Source organism: Mesocricetus auratus, unplaced genomic scaffold (genome assembly GCF_017639785.1).
Source record: "Mesocricetus auratus isolate SY011 unplaced genomic scaffold, BCM_Maur_2.0 Super-Scaffold_100009, whole genome shotgun sequence".
NCBI classification, from domain to species: Eukaryota; Metazoa; Chordata; class Mammalia; order Rodentia; family Cricetidae; genus Mesocricetus; species Mesocricetus auratus.
This window is the reverse complement of record NW_024429193.1, coordinates 66,873,868-66,888,935: the sequence shown is the minus strand read 5'-3', so window position 1 is coordinate 66,888,935 and position 15,068 is coordinate 66,873,868. Positions and strand designations below refer to the sequence as shown.

Sequence of the window (15,068 nt, the reverse complement as noted above, 5' to 3'; positions counted from 1 at the left end):
TTACACTGCCTCCCAGAAAACAGACTCCTAGTTTTTCTGATCTCCCTTTCCTGTATCCTTTCTGGGAGACTGGAAGGCCATCAGGGAGCATTGTATCCATTAAGTGAGGACTTTTTCTAATTCGGTTTGATTTGGTCTGATTTGAATTGCTACATCAGTAGAGAGGCTTATCAGGGTTTAGAAACATCAACAACCATCTGTAACTCTAGTTCAGGGAATCTGGCTCCAGCTTATTCTGGCCTATGCAGACAGCAGGTATGCGCATGGTACACAGACATACATGCAGGCAAAATAAACATCTTTAAAATAAAGAAAAGCAAGCTGGGGGCTGGAGAGATGGCTCAGCGGTTAAGAGCACTGACTGTTCTTCCAGAGGTCCTGAGTTCAATTCCCAACAACCACATGGTGGCTCACAACCACCTTGAATGAGATCTGGTGCCCTCTACTGGCATGCTGAAGATTGTATACATAATAAATAAATAAAATATTTTAAAAAAAAAGAAAAGCAAGCTGAGCCGAGGGCCCCCCACAGCTTTAATCCCAGCACTTGGGAGGCAGAGGCAGGCGGATCTCTGTGAGTTTGAAACCAGCCTGGTCTATAAGAGCTAGTTCCAGGATAGCCTCCAAAACCACAGAGAAACCCTATTTGTAAAACCAAAAAAAGAAAAAAGAAATCCTTTCTTGAAAAACTAAATAAATAAATAAATGAGAGCTGGGTGGTGGTGGGACATGCCTTTAATCCTAGCAGTCAGGAGGCAGAAAGCAAATGAATCTCTGAGTTCAAGGCCAACCTGATCTACAGAATGAGTTCCAACACAACCAGTGATATAGAGAAACTCTGACTCAAAAAACAAAAAAGAAAATTATTGAGTCAAAGCCAGCTTGTTATCTAGTAATACCCTGTCTCAAACCAAAAATAAGGATTTTTTTAAGGATAGTAAAGCTGTTTTTCATGATATTAAGATAAATGCCAACAGAGTGGCACTCAGGAAGCAGAGACAGGTAGATCTCTGCAAAGTTCATAGCCAGCCTGATTTACATATAAGTTCCAGGTCAGCCAGCCCTACACAGACAGACACTGTCACAAAACAAGGTAAAAATGGGTTCATAACTATACAGTGAAATTTAATGCATTCAAAGTTTAAACAAAAGAGGCTAAGACATCTTGGCATATAGACATAAGATATACGTAATGACCAGGGAACGGAGTTAAAGGATACAAATAAAGGACATCTAGAGGACAGGGAATCTCTACTTTTGTTCTATACTTCACTCACTGATAATGACCTGTAAAATGTAGACTCTAAGATTCAAGGCCAAAGAAGCTACACACCGCACTATGATCGACAGAATGGCTGCTCTGGGTGGGCAGAAGGCTCAGCTGCCTGCCCTGCAAGCCTGACTACCTGACACAGCCCTAGATCCCACAGGGGAGGAAGAGAGTCGGCTCCCAGGCCATGTCTGCTGACCTCCGCACAAGCGAGGTGAAGCACATATACATCTGTGCGCATGTGTGTGTGTGCACATGTGTGTGTACTGCACACATGTGATACACAAACATGCATGCAGGCAAAACACCATCTACATAAAAAACCAGCCAGCAGCATGCCAGCCACACTGAGGAGGCAGACAGGAGGCTCTCTATGAGTTCAAGGCTAGCCTGGTCCATATAGCATGTTCCTGGCCATCCAATGATCCATAGTAAGACCTGGTTTCAGAAAATAAAATGAACCCAGCACTCAGGAGGCAGAGGCAGGAGGATCTCTGTGAGTTCGAGGCCAGCCTGGTCTACAAAGTGAGTTCCAGGACAGCCTCCAAAGCTACAGACAAACCATGTCTCGAAAAACCAAAAAAAAAAAAAAAAAAAAAAAAAAGAAAGGAAGAAAGAAAGAAAGAAAATAAAATGAAGACAGCAGCATTACACAGTGACAGCAACCTTTCAGGACATTAACATAAAAGACCCAACTGAAACAGCTCCCAAGGGACAATGCCAAAACAATCCGAGAAACAAAATTGTAGTATTGGTATATGCAGTAAGAATGGAGGTGCAATTTCATACATGCCTCAACATTTAAAAAAATACATACTGTGAAATGAGCATATCTCAGTAATAAACTATCGCTTAATCATGATAGTTTTCTAGAATAACACTTTTGAAAATACATGCTGGATATGGTGGCACATGCTTTAATCCCAGCACAGAGGCAGTCGGATCTCTGTGAATTCAAGGCCAGCCTGGTCTACAGAGTTACACAGAGAAACACTGTCTCGAAAAACCAAAATAAAAAGGGGCGCCAACTGCAGGAGGCGGAGGTGGTGGTGCAAGCGTGCAGGAGGCAGGCCTCCCAAGCTACACAGAGAAGCCCTGTCCCAAAACACAAACCAACAGAAACCCAAAACCAATAAATAAATAAGTGGAGCAAGTCAGTAGGCAGCACTGCTCCAAGACCTCTGGTCAGTTCCTGACTCTAGGTTCCTCCCCTAACTTCCCTTCATGAAGGACTTCAAAACTGGAAAGGGAAATAAACTCTTTCTTCCACATGTGCTTGTAGTAATGGTGTTTCTCACAAAGGTAGGAAGCAAATTAAAACACTTACTTGCAGTTTCTGTCCCAACAGCAGCTCCCAAATAACACACCGAGGTTTATATTGATTACAAATGCTCAGGTTTATTGCTAGTTAACTCTTACATCTGAAATTAGCCCATATTTCTTTTTTTGTTTGTTTGTTGGTTGGTTTTGGAGACAAAGTTTCTCTGTGCAGCTTTGGAGCCTGTCCTGGAACTCATTCTGTAGACCAGGCTGGCTTTGAACTCACAGAGATCCACCCACCTCTGCCTCCTGAATGCTAAGATTAAAGGTATGCACAACCACTGCCCAGCTCCCAAGATTAAAAAAAAAAAATTCAGCAATGCCAAAACAATACAGAGAAACCCTGTCTCGAAAAACCAAAAAAAAAAAAAAAAATCAGCAATGGCCTGGCCACGATGGCATATGCCTTTAATCCCAGCACTTGGGAGGCAGAGGCAGGTGGATCTCTGTGAGTTCGAGGCCAGCCTGGTCTACAGAGTGAGTGCCAGGACAGGCTCCCAAACAATACAGAGAGACCCTGTCTCGAAAAGCCCCCCCCAAAAAAATTCAGTAATGTGCTCTAATCAAAGGTCTGAGAGTAAGAAAGCAGGCAAGATGGAGGTGGTCTTCTGTCCGAGGTAGAGGAGCAGAGCTCACAGTAAGAAATAGGGTGTCTGGTTGACAAAGGGAAGTCACTGGCACGGCTACCTCCAGGCAGTGTTTCTCTGAAGAGGGTGTGCTGTTCCCTTTGCCTTCTGCAGAGGAGTCACACACTACCTGCTGCCTCCTCGCTCCCAGGTTCTAAAACTGCGAGCAGACTCCAGATCCAGCCTTATTTTGTTTGCTTGTTGTTGCTGTGAGACAGGGTCTCACTATTTGCTCTGGTGGGCTTGGAACCCACAGAGACCACCTGCCTCTGCCTCCAGAGTGCTCTGGGATTAAAGGTGTGCGTGCTGCGTGTCCGTGTCTCTGCCTGCCTATAGCCTGCCTCCGTGTGTCCACCAGGGACGACCACAATACTACTACAGTACTAATCATGTTGGTCTGCACATCCTTATCACCTGGCTACACTGGCTCGTCTCTGTCTCTAGCTATTCTAACCCTCTCACAGATGACCCTGGCCATGTCCAGTCTGCTGGCCTCTTTCAGCCTACTTCTTTCTCCCTGTATTCTGGACTCTTCTGAATGCCTCTGGATATTTTCTCTTTCTCTCTTAACTTTTACTTATTTACTTCTTTACGTTATGCGTCTGGGTGTTTTACCTGCTTGTGTGTCTGTGCTGCTTAGCTGAGCATGCAGTGCCTGCAGTCCAGACTCTGAAACTGGGGTTACAGGCAATTGTAGCCGTCATGTGGGTGCTGGGAATTGAACCCAGGTCCTCTTGAAGAGAAACCAGTGCTCTTGACCACTAAGCCATCTCTCCAGCCCAATTTTGTCTCTTTTATTTACAATAAAAAGCCTTCCCCTTAGCCGGGCATGGTGGCGCACGCCTTTAATCCCAGCACTCGGGAGGCAGAGGCAGGCGGATCTCTGTGAGTTCGAGACCAGCCTGGTCTACAGAGTGAGTTCCAGGACAGCCTCCAAAGCCACAGAGAAACCCTGTCTCGAAAAACCAAAAAAAAAAAAAAAAAAAAAAAAAGCCTTCCCCTTGTGGGGTGGTGATACTGCACACCATTAAGCCCAGCACTCAGGAGGCAGAGGCAGGAGGATCAGAGTTCCAGGATAGTCAGGGCTGCTACACAAAAAACTGTGTCTCAAAACACAAAACAAAATAAAACAAACAAACAAACAAAAACCCCAAAACCCATAAAATTTCCCCTTAACCACACCATGGAACAGTCATGTTGGCAGTTTCCTTCCTCCCTTCCTTCCTGCCTTCCTGCCTTCCTTCCTTCCTTCCTTCCTCCTTCCTCTGCAGTTTCTTTTCTTTTCTTTTTTTTTTTTTTTTTTTGTTTGTTTTTTGAAACAGGGTTTCTCTGTATTGTTTTGGAGGCTGTCCTGGAACTTGCTCTGTAGACCAGGCTGGCCTCGAACTCACAGAGATCTACCTGCCTCTGCCTCCTGAGTGCTGGGATTAAAGGCGAGCGCCACCACCGCCCCGCCCATAAAATTATTTCATTGCTACTTCCTAGCTATAATTTTGCTACTGTTATGAATCGTAATGAAAATATCTGATATGCGAGATATATATGATATGCATCCCCTTTGAGAAAGGTTACATCCCACAGGTTGAGAACCGCTGGTCCAGGTCATTTCCCTTAGGTGGCAGTGGCCACAAAGAGAAATGCGGGGCTTGATCTAGAACTACAACATCCACAAGGCACTGGGCGGGACATTAGGGTTTCCGGTCAGATCTGCTTCCGGTCTTTTGGATGCTGACGTTGTCTTCCTGTTGTCTGTGGCCCAGAGAGGCGTTTGGGGTACTCACGGTGAGTCTGGCAGTCGCAGTGGGACTGTGGGTCCCGAAGACCCAGCGTGACCTGAAGTGCGGTGCGCACTGCTGTGACTTGGGCGGTTCTCGGGGCCTGCGGCTGCCGATAATGTCCTGGGGCTGGAGTGTGGCACCGCGCATGGTGCCCGCCTGGCGGGCTTTCCTTACTTGAGTTGATGGCTCACTCTGCTCTCTTTTCCAAAGATGAGGCCGCTAGCGTTTGTAGTGTTGGCTGTGTTAGCTGTCAGTCGAGCCGAAGAAGGAGCCAGGCTTTTGGCCTCCAAATCGTTGCTGAACAGATACGCTGTGGAAGGGCGGGACCTGACCTTGCAGTATAACATCTACAATGTGGGCTCCAGGTAAGCATGCTCTTTCCTGGATCCTGAGCTTCCACGTGGGCATAGAGAACATTTTGTTGGGGAGCGAATTCTCTTTTGGAGCCCTCCAGCATCGGCTGCCGTGAGTGAAGGAATGAATGAATATACTACAGGGCTTATTTTTGGCGGGGTTCGTTTTGAAAGTGAAGGCATCACCCACTTTGGCAGCTAGGAAGGGGTTTCAAAGGCAAGAGACAAACTCATCTTGTGAAAAAGGAGATGCAGACACAGAATGTACATCTAGTCCTTTTACCTGGGGGGGGCGCGACTCCCACCCATGAGCACCCACTCTGTTTGTTTGTTTGTTTTTCAAGAAAGAATCTCTCTGTGTAGCTTTGGAGCCTGCTCTGGAACTCACTCTGTAGACCAGGCTGGCCACAAACTCACAGAGATCCGCCTGCCTCTGCCTCCAGCCCCATGAGCTCTTTTATTTCTGTTCTTTCATTTTATTTTTCTTTTCCGTCTTCATCTTACCTCTCTTGTTGACAAGCAGGTTGATTTTCTGGTTAGCTGCCTTAATTTGATATCCCTTACTCTTTTTGTTTTCTCTGCTTTCTAGTGCTGCATTAGATGTGGAATTATCTGACGATTCCTTCCCCCCAGAAGACTTCGGCATTGTCTCTGGTATGCTCAACGTCAAGTGGGACCGAATTGCCCCGTATCTTTTTCTAGGTGATAAGGGCTGGGAGGGGGGCATTGCTTCAAACGGAGTGGGCGTGTGGCTCTTGGTATGTACCTCATATATACTCATATATATATGAGGAAGGGTTGCAGGAGGAGTCAGCCGTGTGGGCTTGCCTTTGTTTAGTGTTTTTTTTTTTTGTTTGTTTTTGTTTTTGTTTTTTTTGGTTTTTCGAGACAGGGTTTCTCTGTGGCTCTGGAGGCTGTCCTGGAACTCGCTCTGTAGACCAGGCTGGCCTCGAACTCACAAAGATCCGCCTGCCTCTGCCTCCCGAGTGCTGGGACTAAAGGCGTGGGCCACCAACGCCCGGCTGGCCTTTGTTTAGTTTTAAGCCCTGCATTTCCTTAGGAAGACAGACATTTATAAGGGCATTGGTAGCACAAATGGATATCAAAGGTGCTTTTTTTTCTTTGCATTGCTGGAAAGAGACCCAAGCATTCACACACACCAAGTAAATGCCCTATACCTAAGGTATTGTCAAAACAGATTCAGTGGGATATTAGCATGGAGAAACTGAATAACCTATTAGTGCCCCTCTCACTCAATGAGTGTATGGTTTCTTTGGGTTTTGTTGTTGTTGTTGGTTTTCAAGACAGGGTTTCTCTTTATAACAACTCTGGCTGCCCTGGAACTTGCTCTGTAGACCAGGCTGTCCTCAAACTCAGAGATTCTCCTTCTCCTGCCTTTGCCTCCGGAGTGCTAGGATTAAAGGCGAGTGTCTGATTTTTTTTTTTTTTTTTTTTTTTGGTTTTTCAAGACAGGGTTTCTCTGTATTGTTTTGGAGACTGTCCTGGAACTTGCTTTGTAGACCAGGCTGGCCTCGAACTCACAGACATCCGCCTGCCTCTGCCTCCCGAGTGCTGGGATTGAGTGTCTGATTTCTTTTTTAACAGTTTTTGTTTTTGCTTTTTTGAGACAGGGTCTCACTCTGTAGCCCTGACTGTCCTGGAACTCACTGTAGGCCAGGCTGGCTTCGAACTCACAGAGATCTACTGACCTCTGCCTGCTGACTGTTGGTAATATAAGTGAGTGCCACCACTGCCGCCCTGCCATATGCCTTGATTTTTTTTTTTTTTTTTTTTTTTTTTGGTTTTTCGAGACAGGGTTTCTCTGTGGCTTTGGAGGCTGTCCTGGAACTCGCTTGGTAGTCCAGGCTGGTCTGGAACTCACAGAGATCCGCCTGCCTCTGCCTCCCGAGTGCTGGGATTAAAGGCGTGCGCCACCAACGCCCGGCCGAGTTTTTTTTTTTTTAAAGATTTTTTTTTATTTATTATGTATACAACACTGCTTCCATGTATGCCTGCAGGCCAGAAGGGGGCACCAGATCTCATTACAGATGGTTGTGAGCCACCATGTGGTTACTGGGGATTGAACTCAGGACCTCTGGAAGAGCAGCCAGTGCTCTTAACCTCTGAGCCATCTCTCCAGACCCATATGCCTTGATTTTAAAATGTGGGTATGGTAGGCATGAAGTTACTACATGTGTTGCTGTCTGTTTTGTCAATGGGACATTTAATTCAGAAATTGAAAGGTTGTTACTGCTTTAGTTTCATTTTGTTTTTTGGGACAGGGTCTATATATATCCTGGCTGTCCTGGAACTCACAGAGATCTGCCTGCCTCTGCTTCTGAATGCTAGGATTAAACGAATATACCACTACTCTAGGCCTTCATCACCATTTTGCTTCCTTAACCCTTGGCCTAGTGCTAGCAATGTCTCCCACACAGTGGTCCTGCGTCCTCTCAAAGCTGGCTACTTCAACTTCACGTCAGCAACCATTACCTACTTGGCCCAGGAGGACGGGCCTGTCGTGGTAAGTTGAACAGTGTACCTGCCCAGGGTGGGAGCCATAGCATCTCTCTTCTGTGCCTCTGCTTTCCCTTTAGTCTGGAATGTGTTATTTGCTCTCCAGTCACCTTCCCAGGCTCCCCTTACTGTCTCTCCCTCACTCAGAATGGAATGTTTACCACCCAGAAGAGCAGGCTTTCCCTCCTGCTGTTGCACATCCTCTGGGAGTCTTTTGTCTCTCCATCTTTCTTTCTGTTTCCAGACACAGCTCACTGTGTAATCCTGACTGGCCTTGAACACAGAAGAGAGCCACCTGTCTCTTCTTACAAAGTGCAGAGATCAAGAGCATGTGTCACCATGCCCAGCCTCTAAATTTGTTTTTTTTTTTTTTGTTTTTTGAGACAGGGCTTATGTTTGTAGCCCTGGCTGTCCTGGAACTGGTTTTGTAGACTAGGCTGGCCTTGAACTCAGAGAAATGCCTGCCTCTGTCTTGCCAGTGCTGAGGTTACAGATGTGTATCACTGCATCCAGCTTTAGTTTTAGTTAATTGATTGATCGATTTTTTTTTTTTTTTTTTTTTTTTTTTTTTAGTTTTTCGAGACAGCTCTGTGGCTTTGGAGGCTATCCTGGAACTCGCTCTGTAGACCAGGCTGACCTCGAACTCACAGAGATCCGCCTGCCTGTGCCTCCCGGGTGCTGGGATTAAAGGCGTGCGCCACCAACGCCCGGCGATTGATCGATTTTTTTTTTCTTATTTTTTGAGGCAGATTCTCCTGTAGCCCACCCAGGCTGACCTTCCTTCTTCAAACTCTGAAGGAGGCCGGCTTTGAACTCCAACCTTCCTGCCTCACCCAAGTACTGGTTTTACAAGTGTGAGCCACTATGCTCAGCACTACCTGGTACTTAGGGGTTAATAGTCACAAAAGTCAAAGGCTTCCCTGCCACCTGGGAACAGAGTTCTTTCAGTGAGCTCCAAACTCTTGGCCCCTCTTCAAAGTACAGGAATGTGGAGCAGCCCAGGCGTCCTCTGGTAATGTACATTTGGGTAGGGCTTTCAGATTTTCAGGGCGCTTCGTACTGCTTCATTTGAGTTGGGTCAGCTCTGTGAAGTAGAAAAGAGTGTTCTCTCTTGAGGAATAAGTAAATGATTGCCAAGGACTGCTAACTCCATGATACACCTTGTTCCACAGACAAAAATGGTCTGTGTCTTCATCCTTGTGGATCAAGTTTTGGTTTTTGTCATGTCGCTAGCATGTCCCATTTAACAGGTGCTCGCTGAGTGGTGAGCCCCGCTATGTGGGATTTCAGTTCCCCTGACTCCTAATCTACTTGTCTTTATAAAATCCTAAGGAAGCTGGGCAGTGGTGGCACATGCCTTTATGGGAGGCAGAGGCAGGCTAATCTCTGAGCTGGAGGCCAGCCTGGTCTACTGAACGAGTTCCAAGACAGGCTCCAAAACAAAACAGAGAAACCCTGTCTCGAAAAACCAAAACAACAAAAACAAAATTTATTTAAATAGAAAATTTTGTAGATTTATTTATGTATATGAGAGTTTTGCCTAATTGTATGTATGTATACCATGTGCAAACCTAGTGCCTGAAGAGGTCAGAAGAAGGGATTGGATCTCCTGGAACTGGAGTTATAGGTGGTTGTGAGCTACTATGTGGGTGCTGGGGACCAAATCCAGGTCATATGCAAAAACAGCCAGTTCTGGACTGGTACTACACAAAGAAACCCTGTCTTGAGAAAGGAAAAATAAATTAAAAAAACAGCCAGTCCTCTCAACCACTGAGCCATCTCAACAGCCCCTTCCTTCTTCCTTCCTTCCTTCTTTCCTTCTTTCCTTCCTTCCTTCCCTCCTTCCTTCTTTCCTTCCTTTCTCCCTCCCTCCCTCGCTTCCTTCCTTCTTTCTCCCAGTACTGATGATCAGAACCGAGGCTTCTTGCATGCTATACAAGAACTCTGCCACTTGAGCTATAACTCGTGTTCTTTAAGTGTTCTTGGCTGTGTCTGTTGCTAACGAAGTCTGATGTTTAGAAGCCTGTTGCCTGGAACAACTTGTTCTCGGATGAGGTAACTTTGAAGCTTGCCTTAATACTTTTTTTTTCTCCAGATTGGCTCCACGAGTGCACCTGGACAGGGAGGAATCCTCGCCCAGCGGGAGTTTGACCGGAGATTCTCCCCCCATTTTGTAAGTCCTTCTAGTATTGTCTCTCATCCCCGGTGTGAGAATATTCTTTTGGTCTTGGAAACTCATGGTCTCCTTAGAAAATTGAGTGACTTGTTCTTGCCTTATCTATTTATTGCTTTTGTGAGACAGAGACAGTTTTAGATATGTTCCTGATGTAATCCTGTCCAGATTTTTGTCAAACGAGCTCACAAGAGCCAGCACCAGAGAACTGGCCTGTCCTTCTCTTTAGCCTTAAGTGAAAGCCTGTCTTAGACTTCTGTGTCACTTGGAGGCCTCAACAGATTCAGAGGGTCATAGAGTATTGGGATATTTGAGTGAGCTTAACTTTGATTTCATTTTCCGTAGGTTTTTCTTTGTTGTTGTTTTGATTTTTGAGGTCCTGGCTAGCCTAGAACTCCTAGAGATCCACCTGCCTTTGTCTCCTGAGTGCTGGGATAGAGTCATGGGCCACCTCAACCAGCTGGAGCTTGGAGACAATTTTTAAAGGCTTACTAAACACTGAATGAGGGAATTCTTTTATTCATCCAGAAGCTACAAATAAGACATAGTCCCTCCCTTTAAAAGATTACCTGGGGCTAGGGGATAGCTCAGTAGAGTGTTTGCCTAGCTTGCACACGGCAGGAAACTCAGGAGTTCAAGGTCATCATTAACTATTTAGCCAGTTTGAGGCCAGCCTGGGCTACATGAGACACTGTGTAACACCAACATTCCCCTGATCTCAGACTGAGTAAGGAAGTGGAGGGACAGTGCTGGGATCAGGTTTTACACGGGTCCTGGAGGAGCGGGAAGCAGCACCCTCTGTCCCTTCTTTGAGTCCAGAGAGGGTTTAGCCATTGACAGGAGCAAGGAAGGGCAGCCTGAGAGCAGCTCAGGTGTGACTGAAGACCTGGTGTGATCCAGGAAGGACAAGTGCTTAACAAGGCTTGGGGCAGGGCAGGGTGAGGATGAGGGGAGAGAACGAAGTCCCAGGAGGCTTGCCGTAGGGAGAACCCCCTCCTCAAGCACCGCCTAGGGTGAGGTCCTGGAGGCTGGAACCTCCCTGGGAGTCCTGCACCCTTCTCGCCGCGTCCACTCCTCCTGGTCCCTGTTCTCTGCGTCTCTGCTCCCAGATTCCTAAGCAAGCTCTTGTTTTCCTCCACAGCTGGACTGGGCAGCCTTTGGAGTCATGACCTTGCCTTCCATAGGCATCCCTCTGCTCCTGTGGTACTCCAGCAAGAGGAAGTACGATACTCCCAAACCCAAGAAGAACTGAGTGCAGAGTCTCCTTGGCCCTTCTCCCCCACAAATCCAGGTGTTTTCCAGACTCCATAGGGTATCAAATGTGTTCTCTTGGCCCGTGGCCATCTTTTCTTGGATCCTACCCTGAACTCAACCAGAATGCAGAGGGCAGGCCTGGGAGCTCGGGCGAGCCTCTCTGTCCTCACTGAAGCCATACAAACAGGGCTGCCCTTAGCCGCAGCTTTGGGCTTGAGGATCCCGCCAAGGTGCTGTTGGTATGTCACTGACAATGTGAACTTTGGGGGTCCAGGAGGGCCTCTTTGGACTCTGTCTGACACCCCCATCCCCTGGCAGCTCCTCTCAAGAGGGTGGAAGATTAAATAAAAGCCGTGGGGCCTAAACAGGCTCTGCCTGCATCAGGGGCACTTACCAAATGGATTTTCTAATAAAAACAAATACCACACCAATGTGTTTGTTTTTGCTGTGTCCAGACAGGTCTTGAAGCTCCAGTTCCAGGGCAAGCCAGTATTAGTATTCAGGCATCGGTACTGGCCTGTCCTTGGGGTTCTCACAGAATATGCTCTCTCAGCTGCAGCCGCTAAGAGAGCATATTCCCCTTTTCTGCCTGACTCTCTGTCCCCTGTGTCTCAATCCTTACCCTAATGTTCTTCCTGTTCTTCCCTACCACTTTTCTCTTTCCAGAGCCCAGGCTCCCCTTCCCCTTTTCCCATTTTCCTTTCTTTTTTTTTAAAGATTTATTTATTTATTACATATACAGTGTTCTGCCTACATGCCAGAAGAGGACACCAGATTGAATTATAGATGGTTGTGAGCCACCATGTGGTTGCTGGGACTTGAACTCAGGATCCCTGGAAGAGCAGTCAGTGCTCTTAACCTCTGAGCCATCTCTCCAGCCCCTTCCCATTTTCTTTTCCCTGATAAGCCCCTCCGTGTGAGCTCTGCCCATGGCCTTCTCTCTCGAACTGCTTTTTAAATTACAAGCAGATTTTCTTGGCCTTGTGTGCTCTGCTCTCAGGATGTACTTTTCTAGAAAACAGCCTGTTTCTAACCCACTGTCTTAAGTCAGTGGTTCTCAACCTGTGGGTCAGGACCCTTTCACAGGGGTCAAATATCAAATTACTGCATATCAGATATTTATATTATGATTCATAACAGTAGCAAAATTATAGTTACAAAGTAGCAACAAAATCTATGGTTGAGGGTCACTGGGCTAAGTAGTGATTCTTAGGGATGGAAAAGGTGACTTAGTAGTTAAAAGCACTGGGTGTTCTGTTGGACCTGGGTTCTATTCCCAGCATCCACATAGTAGCTCACAGTCTCTAACTTCTAGTTCCAAGGGATTCATTACCCTTTTCCAGACTTTGATGGTACAAGGGCTCAATTGGTACACTCTTGCCCATAAATTTTTAGAATTATGTTTTTAAAAACCCCAAAACCAAATGGCTCAGGACAGTGGTGATGCACGCCTCTAATCCCAGCAGTCAGGAGGCAGAGGCAGCAGCTCTGAGTTCCTGGACAGCCATGACCACACAGAGAAACCCTGTCTCAAAAAACCAAAACAGATGGCTCAGCAGTTAAAAGCACATACTGTTCTTGCAAAGGACCCAAATTCAGAGACTAGCATCCATGTCAGTCAGGCAGCCTTTAACTCAAGCCCCAGTGGATCCAACACCCTTTTATGACCTCTGCATAGCGTGTTATTAAAAGAACTGGCTTCTCTTGAGCTTTGTTTTGAGATGGAGTCTCCTTGCATAGCCCTGGCTGTCCTGGAACTCCCGTGTGGACCAGGCTGGCCTTGAACTCACAGACATCCACCTGCTTCTGGGATTAAAGGCATGTGCCACCACTGCCCAGCAATGTTGGTCTTTCAGGCCCTGAAGAAATTGTGGGTCTCCTTCATTGCGCCCTCGTGCAGCCTGTGGAAAAAAGGAGCTTTGGCTGCATAGGCCTTGTGGAGAAGCCACTGTAAACTGACTCTGTCTAACCCAGGAATGCCGTGGTCTGAGAACACCCTCCCAAGCAGGAGGGAAGTCCAACAAACACAGGCTTTGTTTCTGCTACCAAGTTTCCCCCTTAGATTCCGCTCCTCAGCTCCCCTGCCCAACCGGCTTAACCTTTCCTTTACCCAGCTTGGGAGCCTCTGGCTCCCTGGAAGATGAAAAGGACATGGAGGCAACGGGAAGCTCCAAATGGGGTGGTCCTCAGCCAGCTCACCTCCTTCTTTCAGGCCCTGCAGCTTGGACACCCCAGCATCAGCCAGGTCAGACAGCAAGAGAGATGATTGCCCTTGCTCGTCATGTTCTGGTGGGAATCTGGGGAAGCTCAGATTGGAACTGGGTTGCACAGGTATAGGGACGTGTCAAAGGGGGAGTCCATTTGATAGGGAGGGTCTCACTGACTAGTGCTGAGCTATTCATTTCCAGAGAAGGGCGCGCTGTTTCCCATGTGTGCTTTCCACCGGAGATAGAGTCTCCTGCCCACAACCGGATGGACTGGGCAGGTGACACAAAGTGGGTTCTTTCTTGGGTTCTCTCTGGGTGGTCTCTTCCGGAAAGCTAGGGAGCTGCTCTCCTTTTCCTGTCACGGAGGCTCTGTGTGAACGGCCCCAGTGGGGAAGGAGATGAAACGGGAATCCAGGAATCCAGCAGTGAATGCCGTAGGTACTTTGAAAAGAGGCCAGACTGGACACTTCATCTCTCAAGAGATCAGCTGCCTCGGAGTCTGGGTGAATTTGAGCCTCCGTGGAGTAGAGGCTATGGAGACCATAAGGGCTCCTAGAGTCTGCAGACAGACCCAGCTGAACAGTCTGCTTCCGGGCTGCCCGTGTCAGCCTCAGGCAATCTAATGGGAGGATGAGTGCCTACAGCACTCCCTGCTGCTCACAAAAAAACCTCAAGGATGTCAACCCTGAGCCCAGGTTTATGCATATCTGTGAGAGCAGAAGGGAGGTAAGCAAGACCCTGAATGTTGGGTGCCCAAGCTGAGGCACCCTAAAAGGATAGATAGTAAGCCTGCAGCCTGCAGGTGCCAGGCCCCTCTGCCTTCTGCAGAGCTAGAGCCCTCCCATGACATCCAGGCAGCATCCCCCCTCAGCCTGGTACCAGCCGCAGTCAGTTGCCTGCGTTTCTGCTCCCTTCCCTTGACCTTCAGATCTGGAGAAACTATGAGAGTTTACACTGCAGAAGAATAGGGCAACTCAGTGCAGACCCAGTACGTTGTCGCCCTTGAATGCACACCTGGGGCTCGGGAGCAGCACTGACCACACAGGATCAGGACAACTGGGTCCCAGCCCCAAGATGGCCACTCAGTGTTGACCTCGGTAATGCCCATGTTGCAACCTGCATCCTAATCTGGACCATCACAGATTATTTATTATGGGATGGCATGGGCATTTCCCCTGTGTTCTCATGAAGAAGCAATTACTGGCAGGGTAGTGGTGGTGCACGCCTTTAATCCCAGCACTCGGGAGGCAGAGACCGATGGATCTCAGTGAGTTTGAAGCCAGCCTGGTCTACAAAGTGAGTTCCAGGACAAGCAGGACTTTTAGAGAAACCCTGTCTCAAAAACGAAACAAAAAAGCAATTGCTGTCCCCTCCCCTTCTCGTATTTGCTTAGGGCACATAGGAAAAGGACTTAGTTCCTTCTGCCTTTCCTCTCACCCACAGCAAACGCTTGACAGCAAAGGACGACTGACCATTGAGAGGAAAAAAGGAATAAAAAGGAAAGGTGACTGGGTCTCCTGCTCCCAGGTGTGCTGGAGGAAAACGTTTATTGTAGATGTGTGGGAGAGCA

General features: G+C 47.5%; 1 protein-coding gene across 1 annotated transcript; it reads left to right on the top strand.

The window, feature by feature from the left end:
* The first annotated feature begins 4,908 nt into the window (after window positions 1-4,908).
* Window positions 4,909-11,722, top strand: Ssr2 (signal sequence receptor subunit 2). Its single transcript, XM_005080134.4, has 6 exons — window positions 4,909-4,998; window positions 5,205-5,359; window positions 5,937-6,035; window positions 7,763-7,871; window positions 9,960-10,037; window positions 11,179-11,722. The coding sequence occupies exons 1-6, from the start codon at window positions 4,942-4,944 to the stop codon at window positions 11,287-11,289; spliced, it is 609 nt and encodes a 202-aa protein (XP_005080191.1). The 5' UTR covers window positions 4,909-4,941; the 3' UTR covers window positions 11,290-11,722.
* The last annotated feature ends 3,346 nt before the right edge of the window (window positions 11,723-15,068 follow it).

Excerpts from the sequence above, each read along its gene's own strand:
- Ssr2 (XM_005080134.4), top strand. The coding sequence starts at position 4,942 with ATGCTGACGTTGTCTTCCTGTTGTCTGTGGCCCAGAGAGGCGTTTGGG. Across the intron at positions 4,999-5,204 it reads AGGCGTTTGGGGTACTCACG|ATGAGGCCGCTAGCGTTTGT; the intron begins GTGAGTCTGGCA and ends TCTTTTCCAAAG. Across the intron at positions 6,036-7,762 it reads AAGTGGGACCGAATTGCCCC|TGCTAGCAATGTCTCCCACA; the intron begins GTATCTTTTTCT and ends CCCTTGGCCTAG.